The 17,068-nt window shown below is 39.0% G+C and overlaps 1 protein-coding gene across 1 annotated transcript in view; it reads left to right on the top strand.

Annotated features, from left to right (window-relative positions):
• The window catches only part of DHX57 (DExH-box helicase 57), a 67,975-nt gene that overhangs the window by 31,847 nt on the left and 19,060 nt on the right, over positions 1-17,068 (top strand). The window contains exons 11-17 of the mRNA XM_052648431.1: positions 1,995-2,128; positions 3,015-3,069; positions 5,630-5,835; positions 9,413-9,529; positions 14,699-14,795; positions 15,825-15,998; positions 16,543-16,743. Coding sequence (XP_052504391.1) covers positions 1,995-2,128; positions 3,015-3,069; positions 5,630-5,835; positions 9,413-9,529; positions 14,699-14,795; positions 15,825-15,998; positions 16,543-16,743 — 984 coding nt within the window. The remainder of the gene's footprint in view (positions 1-1,994; positions 2,129-3,014; positions 3,070-5,629; positions 5,836-9,412; positions 9,530-14,698; positions 14,796-15,824; positions 15,999-16,542; positions 16,744-17,068) is intronic.

Genomic DNA, 17,068 nt, shown 5'->3' with positions numbered 1-17,068 from the left:
TCATAGAGACAACATTATTTTAACACATTTAGGCAATGTCAAGAAAATCTTCCCTTATAGAATGGCTAATTACATGTTAGAATTTGGTCTGTTTTCTTCTGGGAGTATATTGGGAGTTAGGAAAGAGATGTGTGTCCATAAACACTTTTGGGATTATATAGTGTGCTGCTTTTGATCTAATATTCAATAGCATGAACTGTCTTTGAAATTATTATTAATAATTGCATGAGGAAATTCTAACATATGGATGTATCATAAATTATTGGGTTGGCCAAAAACCCAAATTAAGTTTTTGGCCAACCGAATACCTAACCACTTGCCTATTGTTACATTATTTTCCTATTCCCTAAAATAGAAACAGAAAAATCATAAATGTAATTAAATTATCTCATTAAAGAAAACTAAGTAGTATAAGGATATATTCATGAAAAATTGAAACAATGTAGATAAAGCAAAAGTCCCCTGTAACACTCTCAAATCATTCTTGATCCCTTCCCCAGAGATAACTGCAGCAGTCAGATTGGTGATAAATATTAACTTATATGCTTGCTTTGTCAGAAATAGGTACTTTTGTTTCATGACCTTTTTTTCTTTGACAAATTATGTATTCATTTAGTAAATCAATGAGCATTTATTGAGCACCTGCTATATCCCAGGCATTGGTCTAGGTACTAAAGTAGTATCTTGTAGAACAAAATAACCAAAATCCCTGTCCTCATAGAGCTTGCATTCTAGTGAGAGAGCCCAACATTGAGCAAGATAAAGAAGTAAAATATAAGGTATGTTTGTTAAGTGCTAAGAAGAGAAAGGGTAATATGAAATGCAAGGGATGAGAGCATTTGCAATTTTAAACATGGTGGCCAGGGAAGGCCTTGCGGAAAAGGCACATTTTGAGTCAAGATTTGAAGAAAGTGACTGAGTGAGCTTACCTCTGTGAGTATCTGGGAGAAGCCCTTTCTAGGCACATTAATAACACATGCCAGGGACCTGAGGTCCATGTCTCAAAGACATCAAGGAGAACATTGTGGCTGAAGCCAAGTGAACAAGAGGAAGAGGGACAGGAAATGAGCAGTGGGGCTGCAGATTCCAGGGCCTCATTAGTAAGAACTTTGGTAAGTCATTTGAAGGATGTTGAGCAGAAGAGTGGAACAGTCAGGTTTACAGTTGAACAGAATTATTGGTCTGCCATATTGAGAATAGATTTCAAGAGGTCAAGGGCTGGGGAAACCAGTTAGGCCTTTGATGTTCTGTGGTACATAGCTTTCTACAGCATGGGTTCTTTTTCCACTAACAGTATGGCTTAGAGATGTTTTCATGTCTGTTCTAGAGTTGTGAACATCTAGAGTTCTGAACATCTAGAGTTCTGCTCTATTCCTTTTATCTGCCTCATGTTTTTCCTTAGAATGGATGATACTGTCTTAATTAACCATTTTTTGATTGAAGACATTTCAGTAGTTTCCATTGATTTACAAACTCTGCTATAATGAAAATCATTGTGTATGCCTCTTTATGTACATATAGATATCAAGAGGTAGAATTGTCAAATGTAATGATAAATCCTGTGGGTATTTTGATTGGTACTACACATATTTGGACTTCCCTGGTGGCTCAGACGGTAAAGCGTCTGCCTACAACGCGGAAGACCTGGGTTCGATCCCTGGGTTGGGAAGATCTCCTGGAGAAGGAAATGGCAACCTACTGCAGTATGCTTGCCTGGAAAATCCCATGGATGGAGGAACCTGGTAGGCTGCAGTCCATGGGGTCGCAAAGAGTCCGACGCGACTGAGCGACATTTACTTTACTTTACACATATTTTAGTTTGATGGGAAATTGATAGCATTAAATCTTTACATCTAGAAACATGATACATCTTTCTCAGAATGTTGCAAGTTTTTTTCACATAGGTATTATACTTACTTGAAATATGTCAAAGTTTATTAATTTTCATATGTTAAATTTGTTTGATCCTCGGATGTTTCTTTTATTTCCTCTAGTGACTTCTTACTGCTAGTTTTGAAAGACATTGTGGTGCAGAGACCAACTCTTCAAGTTATTTTGATGAGTGCAACCTTAAACGCTGAGCTCTTTTCAGAATATTTTAGTTCCTGCCCAGTTATCACTATACCAGGTGATTAAAATGCATCATTAAATAAGTATTGTCCTAATAAGCAAATACAATTATTTTAAAGTTCATTTGAGATAGAAATGAATAAGTATTTATACCTCCTTCTAGAGAAGAATGATTTGTTTATAACAAAATCATAACCATATAATGAAATTAATAAAGAGGTAATGTTATATTCATTTGCTGGGAGATTTTAATTTATATGTGTTTTAAAAAAAGTCTAGGTGATTGGATTTCTAGCATTCTGTTGTGTTTAATATCAAAATGTGAATTTATAATGGTAATCTGTCATAAAGATGAAAGTTGTATCCATGTATAGCATATTTGTTCATTGATGAATTCTGCTAAATTTATGGATATTGACCCACTCTGGGAGTAAATTGGGTAGTTTGTGTCTTCTTTTGGTGCTTTCAGTCTCATTGTGGGATTAATTTATCACCTTGGGCTTTTGGCTTATCCTTCTGCAGTTGATTGCTAAAGGAACAGTTTGGAAACACTGATAATAGTACTACTTGTTCTAGTTATAGAGGATATCAACAGTAGATTTAAAGATGAAATTATATTCTTGATCTAGAATACAGGTTATAAGGTCCCCTGTGAGAAAGGAGGTAGGGGGTGAAAAGGTATAACAGACTTTTTAAAAGAGGTAAACGTCTTATTAGCAAATGATCATTTCTCCAACTATACACTTGTTTTATTTATTAACGGGAATCTACTCCTTCCAATTTTTATCATCAAAAGTGTTTTTTGGATACTTTTAAGACCACAGAGCAAATAGTACCTTATTGTGCCAGGCTTCATTTTAAGAAAATTTTACATGTACAAACAATTTCAAGATAGTTGAATGGGTAGTCTGAGACTTACTTGTTCTGTCTTCTTGTTTTTCTAGGTCGTACATTTCCTGTTGATCAGTTTTTTCTGGAAGATGCAATTGCTGTGACAAGGTAAGGAAGATAATATTTATTAAGGTTTGATGAAAGTCCTTGAAAACAAAAAAATTATTTTACCTCATTGTGCCCAGATACTGGTAAATGTGTTATTTTTTCTTCTAATTTTTCAATTTTTTGCATTTTGCTTTCCCCTTTCAGCAAATATTTACTATTCAAATTATTTGACTTCACAGGCAATATATTATATGTTCAGTTCAGTTCAGTCGCTCAGTCATGTCTGACTGCTTGTGACCACATGAATCGCAGCATGCCAGGCCTCCCTGTCCATCACCAACTCCCGAAGTTCATTCAAACTCATGTCCATCGAGTCGGTGATGCCATCCAGCCATCTCATCCTCGGTCGTCCCCTTCTCCTCCTGCCCCCAATCCCTCCCAGCATCAGAGTCTTTTCCAATGAGTCAACTCTTCGCATGAGGTAGCCAAAGTATTGGAGTTTCAGCTTTAGCATCAGTCCTTCCAATGAACACCCAGGACTGATCTCCTTTAGAGTGGACTGGTTGGATCTCCTTGCAGTCCAAGGGACTCTCAAGAGTCTTCTCCAGCACCACAGTTCAAAAGCATCAATTCTTCAGCGCTCAGCTTTCTTCACAGTCCAACTCTCACATCCATACATGACTACTGGAAAAACCATAGCCTTGACTAGACAGACCTTTGCTGGCAAAGTAATGTCTCTGCTTTTCAATATGCTATCTAGGTTGGTCATAACTTTTCTTCCAAGGAGTAAGCGTCTTTTAATTTCATGGCTGCAGTCACCATCTGCAGTGATTTTAGAGCCCGAAAAAATAAAGTCTGACACTGTTTCCACTGTTTCCCCATCTATTTCCCATGAAGTGATGGGAACGGATGCCATGATCTTTGTTTTCTGAATGTTGAGCTTTAAGCCAACTTTTTCACTCTCCTCTTTTCACTTTCATCAAGAGGCTTTTTAGTTCCTCTTCACTTTCTGCCATAAGGGTGGTGTCATTTGCATATCTGAGGTTATTGATGTTTCTTCCGGCAATCTTGATTCCAGCTTGTGCTTCTTCCAGCCCAGCGTTTCTCATGATGTACTCTGCATATAAGTTAAATAAGCAAGGTGACGATATACAGCTTTGATGTACTCCTTTTCCTATTTGGAACCAGTCTGTTGTTCCATGTCCAGTTCTAACTGTTGCTTCCTGACCTGCATATAGGTTTCTCAAGAGGCAGGTTAGGTGGTCTGGTATTCCCATCTGTCTCAGAATTTTCCACGGTTTATTGTGATCCACACAGTCAAAGGCTTAGGCATAGTCAATAAAGCAGAAAAAGATGTTTTTCTGGAACTCTTGCTTTTTCGATGATCCAGCGGATGTTGGCAATTTGATCTCTGGTTCCTCTGCCTTTTCTAAAACCAGCTTGAACATCTGGAATTTCACAATTCATGTATTGCTGAAGCCTGGCTTGGAGAATTTTGAGCATTCCTTTACTAGAGTGTGAGATGAGTGCAACTGTGTGGTAGTTTGAGTATTCTTTGGCATTGCCTTTCTTTGAGATTGGAATGAAAACTGACCTTTTCCAGTCCTGTGGCCACTGCTGAGTTTTCCCAATTTGCTGGCATATTGAGTGCAGCACCTTCATAGTATCATTTTTCAAGATTTTAAATATCTCAAAGACTAGATAATTATATATTTGTGTTAGCTGTTATTATCATTCTACCTTCAAGAAGTTTGCAGTACATGTGGATGTTAAGATGTGTGTTTAAGTTTGGTACTGTATAGAAGATGATGATGTCTCTTGGATGCCAGCAGATTGCTGCTTTTTGGAAAGCCTTGCTTTCTCTTTCCTATTCCGTGACCTTAAGATTCCCAGAGTTTTGTTCTTGCACTGTTTCTTCTCAGGCTTATTTCAGATGTTGCTGCTGTGTTTTCAGCTGTTGCTGCTGTGCCAAGAACTCCAGATCAGTGTCTTCATTCCTAACTTCTGAACTCCAGAATGAAAATACCTGTCACATCTGACACCTTAAATTTTTTTTCCTTCTCTCTGCTCTTTCTGTGTCTAATAAGCCCCCTCCTATTTCTTTGTTTATTTAATGATGTAGTATTCTCAGGCTAACAACCCTAGATCAGTGGTTCTCAAACTTCATAGTGCAATATCATACTTAGGGAGCTCATTAAAGTTGTGTTGTGGGCTGTATCCCATTTCCACTGAATGTGAACCTCTGGGGAAATCCTTCATCTAGTTTCCCTGTCTTTTTTCTCTCACTTTTCTAAACTCACTACCCCCAAAATTATCTTAAAGCAGATCCAAAAGCATTCCAGTGTGTTCTCCACCAGAAGTAGGGCATGACGGAATCCTAGACTGGTGAAAGAATAGCCCGTGAATTGGGCAGAAGTGTTCTTGCCTGGAGAATCCCAGGGACGGGGGAGCCTGGTGGGCTGCCGTCTCTGGGGTCACACAGAGTCAGACACGACTGAAGCGACGCAACAGCAGCAGCAGAGCAACATTGGCTGAATGAGATGTGAAACAGGTGAATGTTGTCATTCCTCACCAACAGACCCACGTCCATATCCACACGTTCCTCTTTCGTCCTGCTCAGGTATGTGTTGCAGGATGGGAGCCCATACGCCCGCTCCATGAAACAGATGTCAAAGGAGAAGCTCAAGGCCAGGCGCAGCAGAACCGCATTTGAGGAGGTGGAGGAGGACCTGCGTCTCTCCCTGCACCTCCAGGATCAGGATTCTGTCAAAGATGCGGTACCAGATCAACAGTTAGATTTTAAACAGCTCCTTGCCCGCTATCAAGGTAATGTGCTTCCTGGGGGGATTTTACAGTTATGCCAAAGGTAACCAGAAAAAGAAAAATGTAGCTCTTGTTTCACAATTATCTTGTCTTTAATTCATTAGAATAATAGAAAAATAACAGTTCCAATACATATTAAAGTCATTATTATTTATATTTACCAGTGGGTTTTTTTCTGATTATAAAAGAAATGTGTTCATTATAGAAAAATGAGATGGTAAAACATAAATTATATTCTTGAATATTTTGTAACTTTGTATTTTGATGTGATTTCAAATTTAGAATTAAAAGTTTGCTGGACTGCAGTGAACTCTCCTTTATCCTTTACCCTGATTCACCAGTTATGAACATTTTGCTTCATTTACTCTGTGTTGACATATCTGTATTTTTCCTGAATGTTTTGAGGGTAAATTGCAGATATGATGTTCCTTAACCCCTAATATTTCAGTATATATTTTCTAGAAACAAGGGCATCCTCTTACATAACAATAGGATATGGGAATTCCCTGGCAGTCCAGTGGTTAGGACTTAGCAGAACCGCCAGGGCCAGATTCGATCACTGGTCCTGGTTCCACGCCTGGTCAGGGAACTAAGACTGCAAGCCATGCGGTACGGCCAAAAGAAAAACCCCACAACAATAGGGCATGATCAAAATGAAAACATTTAACACAATATGATACTTCTGTTTAATCCGTAGTCCAGATTCTCATTTTGTCAATCATTTCAATAATCTCCTTTATTGCTATTTTTTAAATGGTATAGTATCCAACCCAGGATTACATACTGTATTCAGTCATCATGTGTCTTTAGTTTCTTTTGATCTAGAAAAATTTGCCAGCCTTTATTTTTCTTTTATGATTTACATTTTTAAAGAGTTTTGGGCCAAGTATTTTGTAGAATGTCCCTCATTTGGATTTGTCTAGTGTTGCCTAATGGTTAATTTTAGGTTATGTGTTTTTGGTTAGAAAACTGCAGAAACAATGTTGAACCTTGTTCTCAGTGCATGCTATCAGGAGGCATATGATGCTGGCTTGTCGCATTATTGGCAGTGTTAACTTTGACCAACTGGTTAAGACGATACCTGTGTTTCTTCTCTGTGTAGTTGTTATTTATTCCCTTGGTAGTTAATGAGTCAGTTGTAGAGAGAGATTTGAAACTATTTAAATATCCTCAAAATTTCACCTACTAGTTTTAACATTATTCGGTGGGCCTGGAAAATGACCTAAAATGGGCCTAAAAAATCTTTTTTTAGGGTCCACCCTGTGCTGAGTGCTTTACCTGTGTTGTGAAGTACTCTCTCCTCCCATGCTACATCCCACCCATCTTTGTTCCTAGATAGCCTTCCATATGTTCAGCTGGGCTGAATCCATAGAGATCCTAAGATGAATACTTTTGCTTTCTTTTTAAAGCCTAGACAGGTCTCAGCTGCTTTTCCTGTTCTCTTTTCCCTGGATTGCCATCCCAACTCTTCTTGGTCCTTCCAAAAAAAAAAAAACTGTTTACCTTGCAAGGTGTAAGGGCCTCAGATCCTTGCTACTTCTGTAGCAGAAAAGGCAAGTGAGTTTTCCTTTTCCTCCTTCCACCAGGGACTCAGTCCTGCGTGGGAAATGGTGATCATAAAGGAACTAGGGCAATAGCCATTTGTTCTGCTGTTCAGGAAGATTCACATAGCTCCCAAACATTTCACTTCATCTTCCCAACATCCTGGGAAGCAAGGTTAAGAGCATAGACTTGTATCTTACAGACCTGGACTTAACTCCCCAGGCTGTCCTAAAACCAGTTAGATGCAAGTTCTTCATCCTCTCTATTGCTAGTTTCCTTATCTATAAAATGTGGTTATTTAGGAGATTAAATAAGACAATACAGATCAACAGCATAGGGCCCAGTCAGTCAGTGCAGATTTATGATTCTGATGAGAATGACTCAAATGTTTGTGTTCTTTCTGTACTTCATACCAGCTGACAGTTCCCATTTCCTTATTCTGTTACATGAGTTAACAGGACTCTCTTTGGTTCCTCTTTCGAAATTCCAGAGTTTTCTTTAAGAATTATGACTGGATCTAAGTCACAGTCCTTCTAATGTCCAGCACAGGGACACAGAAGTTCCGAAAGTGCCTCTGAGAAATCTTTTCTAAGGATTTGCGGTTGGGAGCCTGGCTCTGCTGCTGTTTTCTGTGTGATGCTGGGCAGGTCTCTTAGCTTCTCTTAGTCTCCCTCTCCCTCTGAAACACTTGACTTCTATCTAGCTGATCTCAGTGCTTTCTTTCACCTTTCAGAAAATTAAATGTTGTTCCCTAGCTCAATTTTTAAAACTTTTTCTAGTTGAAAGAGAATAATAAGTCTTTTAAAATATATAATTGATTATTAGTAAGCCCTGCTGAACTTTTTAAATTAAAAACATATTTTTTGTTTCCTTTTTTTTCAATTAACTGGTTCTCCTTTTGGAAAAGTCTGGCTATTTGGAATATTGGCAAATAAAAATGATTCCTGCTCTGCCTTCCACACCATCCACATCTTTGCTTGTATAGCCTGTTTCTTCCTTTGTTTGATTTTTTACTGACATACAGTTCACTGTTAGAACAGCATTGTTTAAAAATGGCTTTTGCCTCTCTTCAAGCTTTTCAGCAAAATATAGGAAGCTTCCCTTCCTTGATACCAACTACAGTTATTTTGCTGTGGTTAGATTCTGTTTCAGGTGATGGGTCATTAGGAAGACCTAAAGGAAAGGGCAGCTATCTTTGGAGAGTTAGTCTCCCCCAGTTTATGCTGTTCGTTTGTTTGGTTTGGGGACTTTGTTTTGTTGTAGTTGGTGCATGTAAACTCTTAGTTATGGCATGTGGGGTGTAGTTCCCTGACCAGGGATGGAACCCAGGCTCCGTGCATTGGGAGTGCAGAGTCTTAGCCACTGGACCACAAGGGAAGCCCCTGCTGTTTGTTTCTAAAAGGAGCTGAGGCTTATAGTGCAACATAAGGAGCTATGTCTTTTGCTAGGCCTCATGTGAATTAGAAGGAGATTGTAGACCCTCAACCTGAGGGTCTGTGGGTAGACTTCAGGGGTGTTGGTGAAGCCATTAAATCACATGTATTTTTCAGGGAAGATTCGTAACTTTTACGATTTTCTCAAAGGAATCTAAAAGTTAAGTCACTGTTGTAAAAGTGATGCTGAAAGCTGTGGTCTGTGTGCTTTGATTTTGACAGTTACTGTTAGCTGGACTTCTGTCTGATATGACTTACGACTTGATTAAATCTGGAAGGGTTTTCTGAAATACATTGGACTTTGAATCTTGTTTCTAGAACTTAAACTGTCAATAGATGCATGATAGATAAAAGGGGAAGGAAGGAAGACAGTAAAAGGTTGCCTCTCTGGCCCTTTGAAGCAGAGCCAGGAGCCTGCTCTTCAGGTAACAAAGTGCTTCTAGTGAGCTTGTACTTTCTGAGAGACTAAAGGGAAAAAGTTCATTTCAGTGCCTTTAGTATGAACATCTGTGTTATTAAATCAAGATACAGCTAGTTCCCAGGCGTATTTTCTTCAATAAGGTATAAAACTATTAATATCTTTATTATTTTTACCTTTCTTGCAGGAGTTAGCAAATCAGTCATCAAAACAATGTCCATTATGGATTTTGAAAAGGTTAATCTTGAATTAATCGAGGCCTTGTTAGAGTGGATTGTGGATGGAAAGCACTCCTACCCTCCAGGTAACTGTTGCTTAAGTGTGAGCTGGCCAAGGGCAGGGACCCTCCTTCCTGACACAGTGGGGTTTGTGGGGACAACCTGTCTTCCTGGAGCCCTCACCCCAGTTTCCATCCCCAGTTGTTGTAAAGTTCCTTATTAGATTTTTCAGGGGGAAATTTTACCTTTTACCCACTTGAGTAAAAGGACGTTAACAATACGAAGTCCAAAGGGAAGAAGGCTGAAAAGAAGCCTAGGTATCTACATATTGAACACTCATTTGCCTCTGTGCATGCCTGCTCAATCGCTGAGTCATATCTGACTCTTTGCAACCCTTGAACTGAAGCCCACCAGGCTTCTCTGTCTGTGGAATTTTCCCAGCAAGAATACTGGAGTGGGTTGCCATTTCCTCCTCCAGGGGGTCTTCCCAACCAAGGGATCAAACCCACATCTCTTGCATCTCCTTCATTGGCAGGCAGAGTCTTCACCACTGCACCATCTGGGAGTCCCTGGCTAAATGGGAATCTAGTAATGAGTGTTTGAGTCACGTGAAGACTAGACAGTTGGAGACCACAGGACCATGGGGTCAAGAGAACAGACTTTGGAGAATCTGTTAAACTTCCTGTTGTCTACTCTGTAACCTTGGATGATAAAGCCCTTATCTTTTCTATGCCTCAGGCTCCTTGTGGTAAAACAAAGACAATAATAAATCCTATTTTGAGGATTAAAAGAAACCATATATAAAACACTTAGCACAGTGCCTGGTATATAATTAATGCCCAGTAGCTACTGCCCCTAACAGTATTAAAATTATGCTAGTCTATTTAACATTGTTATTATTAGGACTGTTATTACTCCTCCTCCTCCTGTTAATAACACAGGGCAATCTCTACTGTCGCCTTGCTCACTGTCTTCTGCATGGCCTTCTTACCTCATTTGTAGCCCCTTATCCCCAGGATGAGTAAATCCCCAGATCTCATAACTGGATCTCACATCAGTCAGGTTTCCATCAAATGTCTTCTCTCCAGAGAAGTCTTCTCTGACCACCCTGTCTGTTGTCTCTCCCGTCACTCTATCATAATACCCAAAAATGGGTTTCATTTTTATTATAGTACTTTTAACACTATCCAGAATTGAAGTTCTACTTACTAATGGTCTCCTTTCAGTTCAGTTCAGTTCAGTCACCCAGTTGTGTCCGATTCTTTGCAACCCCATGAATCGCAGCATGCCAGGCCTCCCTGTCCATCACCATCTCCCAGAGTTCACTCAGACTCATGTCCATCGAGTCCGTGATGCCATCCAGCCATCTCATCCTCGGTCGTCCCCTTCTCCTCCTGCCCCAAATCCCTCCCAGCATCAGTCTTTTCCAATGAGTCAACTCTTTGCCTCAGGTAGCCAAAGTACTGGAGCTTCAGCTTCAGCATCATTCCTTCCAAAGAAATCCCAGGACTGATCTCCTTCAGAATGGACTGGTTGGATCTCCTTGCAGTCCAAGGGACTCTCAAGAATCTTCTCCAACACCACAGTTCAAAAGCATCAATTCTTCGGTGCTCAGCTTTCTTCACAGTCCAACTCTCACGTCCATACATGACCACAGGAAAAACCGTAGCCTTGACTAGACGGACCTTAGTTGGCAAAGTAATGTCTCTGCTTTTGAATATACTATCTAGGTTGGTCATAACTTTTCTTCCAAGGAGTAAGCGTCTTTTAATTTCATGGCTGCAGTCACCATCTTCAGTGATTTTGGAGTCCAAAAAAATAAAATCTGACACCATTTCCACTGTTTCCCCATCTATTTCCCATGAAGTGATGGGACCAGATGCCATGATCTTCGTTTTCTGAATGTTGAGCTTTAAGCCAACTTTTCCACTCTCTTCTTTTGCTTTCATCAAGAGGCTTTTTAGTTCCTCTTCACTTTCTGCCATAAGGGTGGTGTCATCTGCATATCTGAGGTTATTGATATTTCTCCTGGCAGTCTTGATTCCAGCTTGTGCTTCTTCCAGCCCAGCGTTTCTCATGATGTACTCTGCGTATAAGTTAAATAAGCAGGGTGACAATATACAGCCTTGATGTACTCCTTTTCCTATTTGGAACCAGTCTGTTGTTCCATGTCCAGTTCTAACTGTTGCTTCCTGACCTGCATACAGATTTCTCAAGAGGCAAGTTAGGTGGTCTGGTATTCCCATCTGTCTCAGAATTTTCCACGGTTTATTGTGATCTACACAGTCAAAGGCTTTGGCTTAGTCAATAAAGCAGAAAAAGATGTTTTTTTGGAACTCTCTTGCTTTTTCGATGATCCAGCTGATGTTGGCAATTTGACCTCTGGTTCCTCTGCCTTTTCTAAAACCAGCTTGAACATCTGGAAGTTCACGGTTCATTAAGCCTGGCTTAGAGAACTTTGAGCATTACTTGACTAGCATGTGAGATGAGTGCAATTGTGCGGTAGTTTGAGCATTCTTTGGCATTGCCTTTCTTTGGGATTGGAATGAAAACTGACCTTTTCCAGTCCTGTGGCCACTGCTGAGTTTTCCCAATTTGCTGGCATATTGAGTGCAGGACTTTCACAGCATCATCTTTCAGGATTTGAAATAGCTCAACTGGAATTCCGTCACCTCCACTAGCTTTGTTCATAATGATGCTTTCTAAGGCCCACTTGACTTCACATTCCAGGATGTGGGGCTCTAGGTGAGTGATCACACCATCGTGATTATCTTGGTCTTGAAGATCTTTTTTATACAGTTCTTCTGTGTATTCTTGCCACCTCTTCTTAATGTCTTCTGCTTCTGATAGGTCCATACCATTTCTGTCCTTTATCAATGCCATCTTTGTATGAAATGTTCCCTTGGTATCTCTAATTTTCTTGAAGAGATCTCTAGTCTTTCCCCATGGTCCCCTTTAGTAGAATATAAACTCTTTAAGAATGAATAAGGATTTCTTAATTCTGTTCTAGGATCTGAGGGATGTTCCTAAGACCCAGAACAGTACCAGGAATATTTAGGTATGGAATAAATATTTGTTGCATAAATAGCTGCAGCATTGTTGAGTGATAATTAAGTGGAATCATAGATCAGAGAATTTTATTATGTGCTTATGACACAGTGCTTAGTGGCTGCCCTCTTCTGCCTAGATTTTAATCATTATGTGGTATTTTCTAAAGAAATATGTGAAACATGTAGAATTATTGAAGTGCCTTGTTTCTCACTGCTTGGCAAATAGCCAGCGTTGGTTAATGCATTATCATGGGATAAAATATCTGATTTCATCCCAAAGGAAATGACTATTACTGAAAAAATTAAAGTATAGCAGTCAAATGTTGGAAAGTTATCTGAATTCAAAGTAAAGTTGATGTAGTGATTAGGCAGTTGGTGACATATATGTGAATATTAAAGATAACCTTGATACTGATGGCCAAGCCATGAGTGCAGAGCAGATCAAAGGCACATAGAAATATACAGTTTTTCCCACTCCATATAGATTATTTTACCACTCTTAAATTTTGTGTTACTTTGTAGAGTGAAGCATGGGGTATGTAATGGAAAGAGCATAGATCTGGTACCAGAAACCCCGTATTTGTGTTTGCACACCCTTCCTGTTAAGCTCTGTTACCTGACTATGTGACTCGGTCACCTTAAGGGTACTAATACTCTTCTTAACAGGTGGTTATGAGGACCAAATGGAGATAATCCGTGTGAACATTATTTGTAAGCTGTGAAGTGTTAGAATGGACACTGTCTTTTGTCCTTCTCACTTCAGCGTTCAATTTTTGTAATAATTTAGTTTCCTTATTTATTTTATGGGGAGAAATAGCATGATAAATAATTGTTCATGAGCTCCTTGTGGGCAGATCTTTGTTTTACCTTCCATTGTACCCAGCACAGAGCTGACAAAGGTACCTAATAAGTATTTGTGAGATTAAAGGAGGTGCTATTGAAGAGTGTCAGTTTCCTCTCTGAATGAACCACAAAAAGTGTCTGTTGCTGAGTGACTGCTCTTAACACAGAAATACACTATAATCACTTATCACTGTTTATTATCTTTAATGTAAAATTTTAAAACCCTTAAACCATGTTTATGGCATGGTTAGTTTCTGTATGGCCTCTTCAACACATATCTAAATTTAGATTACCAGATTGGTTGGCCAGTTATAGCTCCTTTTTCTCATTTCCAGTGAAATGTTTATGGATTTTACTTAGTAATGTAGAGAAGGGTCTTCCTGTCTTGTAAGATTAGAAGGAAAACTCTTTCTATAGAAAGAGAATGTCAGAGCCAGTGCATTGAAGAAGTATGTTTAACGAGCTTTGCTAATGATTCTTATGTAATGTAAAGTGAAGTCACTCAGTCGTGTCCAACTCTTTGCGACCCCATGGACTGTAGCCTACCAGGCTCCTCTGTCCATTATATTTTTCTACATGTCATATTTTTTTCTGTTTTAGAAAGATACAGTACCTCATTCATTTTTTAGTTACTAAGTCAGAAAATATATTTTAAAAGTTTGTTTTCCACTTAATTCCCTGGTGACTTTACAAAGACATGGAGTAGGAAATGGCAACCCACTCCATTATTCTTGCCTGGAAAATTCCATAGACAGAGGAGCCTGGCGGGCTATAGTCCATGGGGTCACAAGAGTCGGACATGACTGACTTTCACTTTACAAAGGAGAAAATTGATGGTGAAAAAGTCTCAGATTATTACATTTTTCATTTAAAATTATAATCTATAATAGGTTTTTTTTGCATCTATCAGATTGATTCTTTTGTTGTTGTTTTCTGACTGTTGTTGTTCGGTCACTAAGTCGTGTCTGGCTCTTTGCAACCCCATGGACTGCAGCTAGCCAGGCTTCCCTGTCCTTCACTATCTTCTGGAGTTTGCTCAAGTTCATGTCAATGGAGTCTGTGATGCTGTCTAACCATCTCAACCTCTATTGTCCCCTTCTCCTTTTGCCTTCAATATTTCCCAGCATCAGGTTCTTTTCCAGTGAGTCGGCTCTTCTCATCAGGTGGCCAAATTATTGGAGTTTCAGTTTTAGCATCAGTCCTTCCAGTGAATGTTCAGGGTTGATTTCCTTTAGGATTGACTGGTTTGATCTCCTTGCATTTCAAAGGACTCTCAAGAGTCTTCGCCAGCACCACAATTCAAAAGTATCAATTCTTTAGGGCTCAGCCTTTTTTATGGTCCAACTCTTTTTATATACCCAGGTGCTATACTTGTATTTTTACCGGGACTAGCAGAAATCAAAATGCTATATGAACAGCTCCAGTCTAATTCTCTTTTCAACAATAGACGTAGTAATCGGTAAGTAATTGCTTTTTATATTCTTAATCATCTATTGCAATTATATGTGAAAATGAATTACCAGAAAGATCTCTTTGACTGTCATCACCATCTTTAGATCCTAGTGTCACTCCTCAAGAATATGTTTGTTTATGCCAGCTGGGAATAGACAAAGCAGTTTGTTTCAGGAAGTCAACTCATATCTCTATTCCATTATATAAAAATGTTTCTCTTCACTTAGCATAGTATCTCAGAAAAATTGCATGTATAGTTAACCCTGGAACAATATGGGTTTCAAATTTTTTTGTCAGTGGTAGAGACTGTAGTACTGCGTGATCTGTAGTTGGTTAAATCCATGGATGCGGAACCACAGGTACAGAGGAACCGTGTAACAAAAGCCTGATTATAAATTATATGTGAGTTTTTGACTGCACAGAGGATTGGCTCCCCCTAATCCCTGGATTGTTCAATGGTCAACTGCTATTTCAATTGCCAAATACCAGGGATTAAAGAAGCCAGTGTTAATAACAACAAAGAAATGCTACCATTTTGAGAAAAAATGGTTTTCAGTGGTTCCTCTTCCAGTAGCAGAAAACACTGGGTATATCTTCATAACTGAGGGAACAACTACTTGACAGATGAACACCCCCTAGAAATAGAAGAATGAAGTTTCTTAGCATACATGACTGTCTCTGTCTCTCTCTGGCATTAAGTGTAGGGGAAAAAAATTCTTGTTTGGTTAGTCTGCGCTGGGCTTGGGTTACTTATAGAATATCAACTATTTATTCTTATTAATTATTTACTACTGAATTACACTCCAGCTTTTCCCAAGTTGATGCAAGGTTTTTAGTTCATAGAACTCAGTAAGTACTTTGTAAGGGTCAGGAAAAGCCTTTTCACTTAGAAGACTTGGATCTTCTAAGGACAGGTTGTAGAGAAGCTGCTCGTTTTGGGAGTTATATTGCTTTAATAGAAATCCACCCATTATAACCTGATTTCAGTGTTTTGTGCTAGAACACTCAATATGTTTTTGTTTTTTTGTTTTTTCAGATGTGTTATTCACCCACTTCATTCATCTTTATCCAGTGAAGAGCAGCAGGCTGTGTTTGTAAAACCTCCTGTGGGTGTAACTAAGATTATAATTTCCACCAACATCGCTGAGACATCCATAACCATCGATGATGTTGTCTATGTCATCGATTCTGGGAAAATGAAAGAAAAGAGGTATCCTCTTTTGGTGATGTAAAAGAGGGGCTAAAGATGCCTCAATTGGAGCAACACAGCTGTTAAAGGCTAATGCTATTAAGCTATGTAGATTATTGTTTGAAAAATCTTTATGCAAACTCTGTAGATATATGAGTGTTTCTTACATTCCCTCCCAAACAGAGGTGAAAGTTTAAAATTTTACCTTAGAAATAATTATTTTTCTTTTTTCATTCATACGCTTTACATGTACTTGAATGAAAAAGAATTGGTATGGGAGGTGATGGATATGTTAATTACCAGAAGATTGGTAATCATTTCATGAAGTGTGCATATATCAAATAAATGAAAAATAATTTTTTTAAAGTTGAATAGAAAAAACTGAATATGGTATATACTAAAGAAGCCATTTAAATTAACACTTAGCACTCAACTATCCCAGAACATGCGGGAACACTGTCCTTCAACAGAAGTAGAGCGGTTCATCTAATCTGTCCATGCCAAATAAAATCTTGGCCACATTTTTATAATGTGACTCCTTTTTACCTTTTCCTTTACTTTATAGATACGATGCCAGCAAAGGGATGGAAAGCTTAGAGGATACTTTTGTCTCTCAAGCCAATGCCCTGCAAAGAAAAGGTCGAGCAGGTCGTGTAGCGTCTGGGGTCTGCTTCCATTTATTCACCAGCCATCACTTCCATCACCAGCTTCTAAAGCAGCAGCTACCAGAAATACAAAGAGTGCCATTGGAACAGCTCTGTCTGAGGTACACATTGGTCCTCGTGTCCTGCTTCCAAAAGGTCCCAGTGTTTCTCACCCTGCATTCCATGTTTTCTTTTTTTAGTACAAGATGTTTTGCTAAGCATGCACTTGGACAAACTCATTCATTGGCAAAGAGCTCTTCAGTGTTGCCTTTACCATATTGCTTCACATCAAGATTTCTTGCATTGCAGAGGATGGCCTTAAAATAGAGCTTAACAATAACACTTATAAGTCAAGAAAGTAATCTAACTTACCAAGAAATTTCTGCTAGGGCAGCACCAATATTCAATCATCACAGGGGAAAATCTGCACCCTCGTTAGCAGTTAGA

Source organism: Budorcas taxicolor, chromosome 11, assembly GCF_023091745.1.
Source record: "Budorcas taxicolor isolate Tak-1 chromosome 11, Takin1.1, whole genome shotgun sequence".
Lineage (NCBI taxonomy): Eukaryota > Metazoa > Chordata > Mammalia > Artiodactyla > Bovidae > Budorcas > Budorcas taxicolor.
This window is presented reverse-complemented; position numbering and strand designations above follow the sequence as displayed.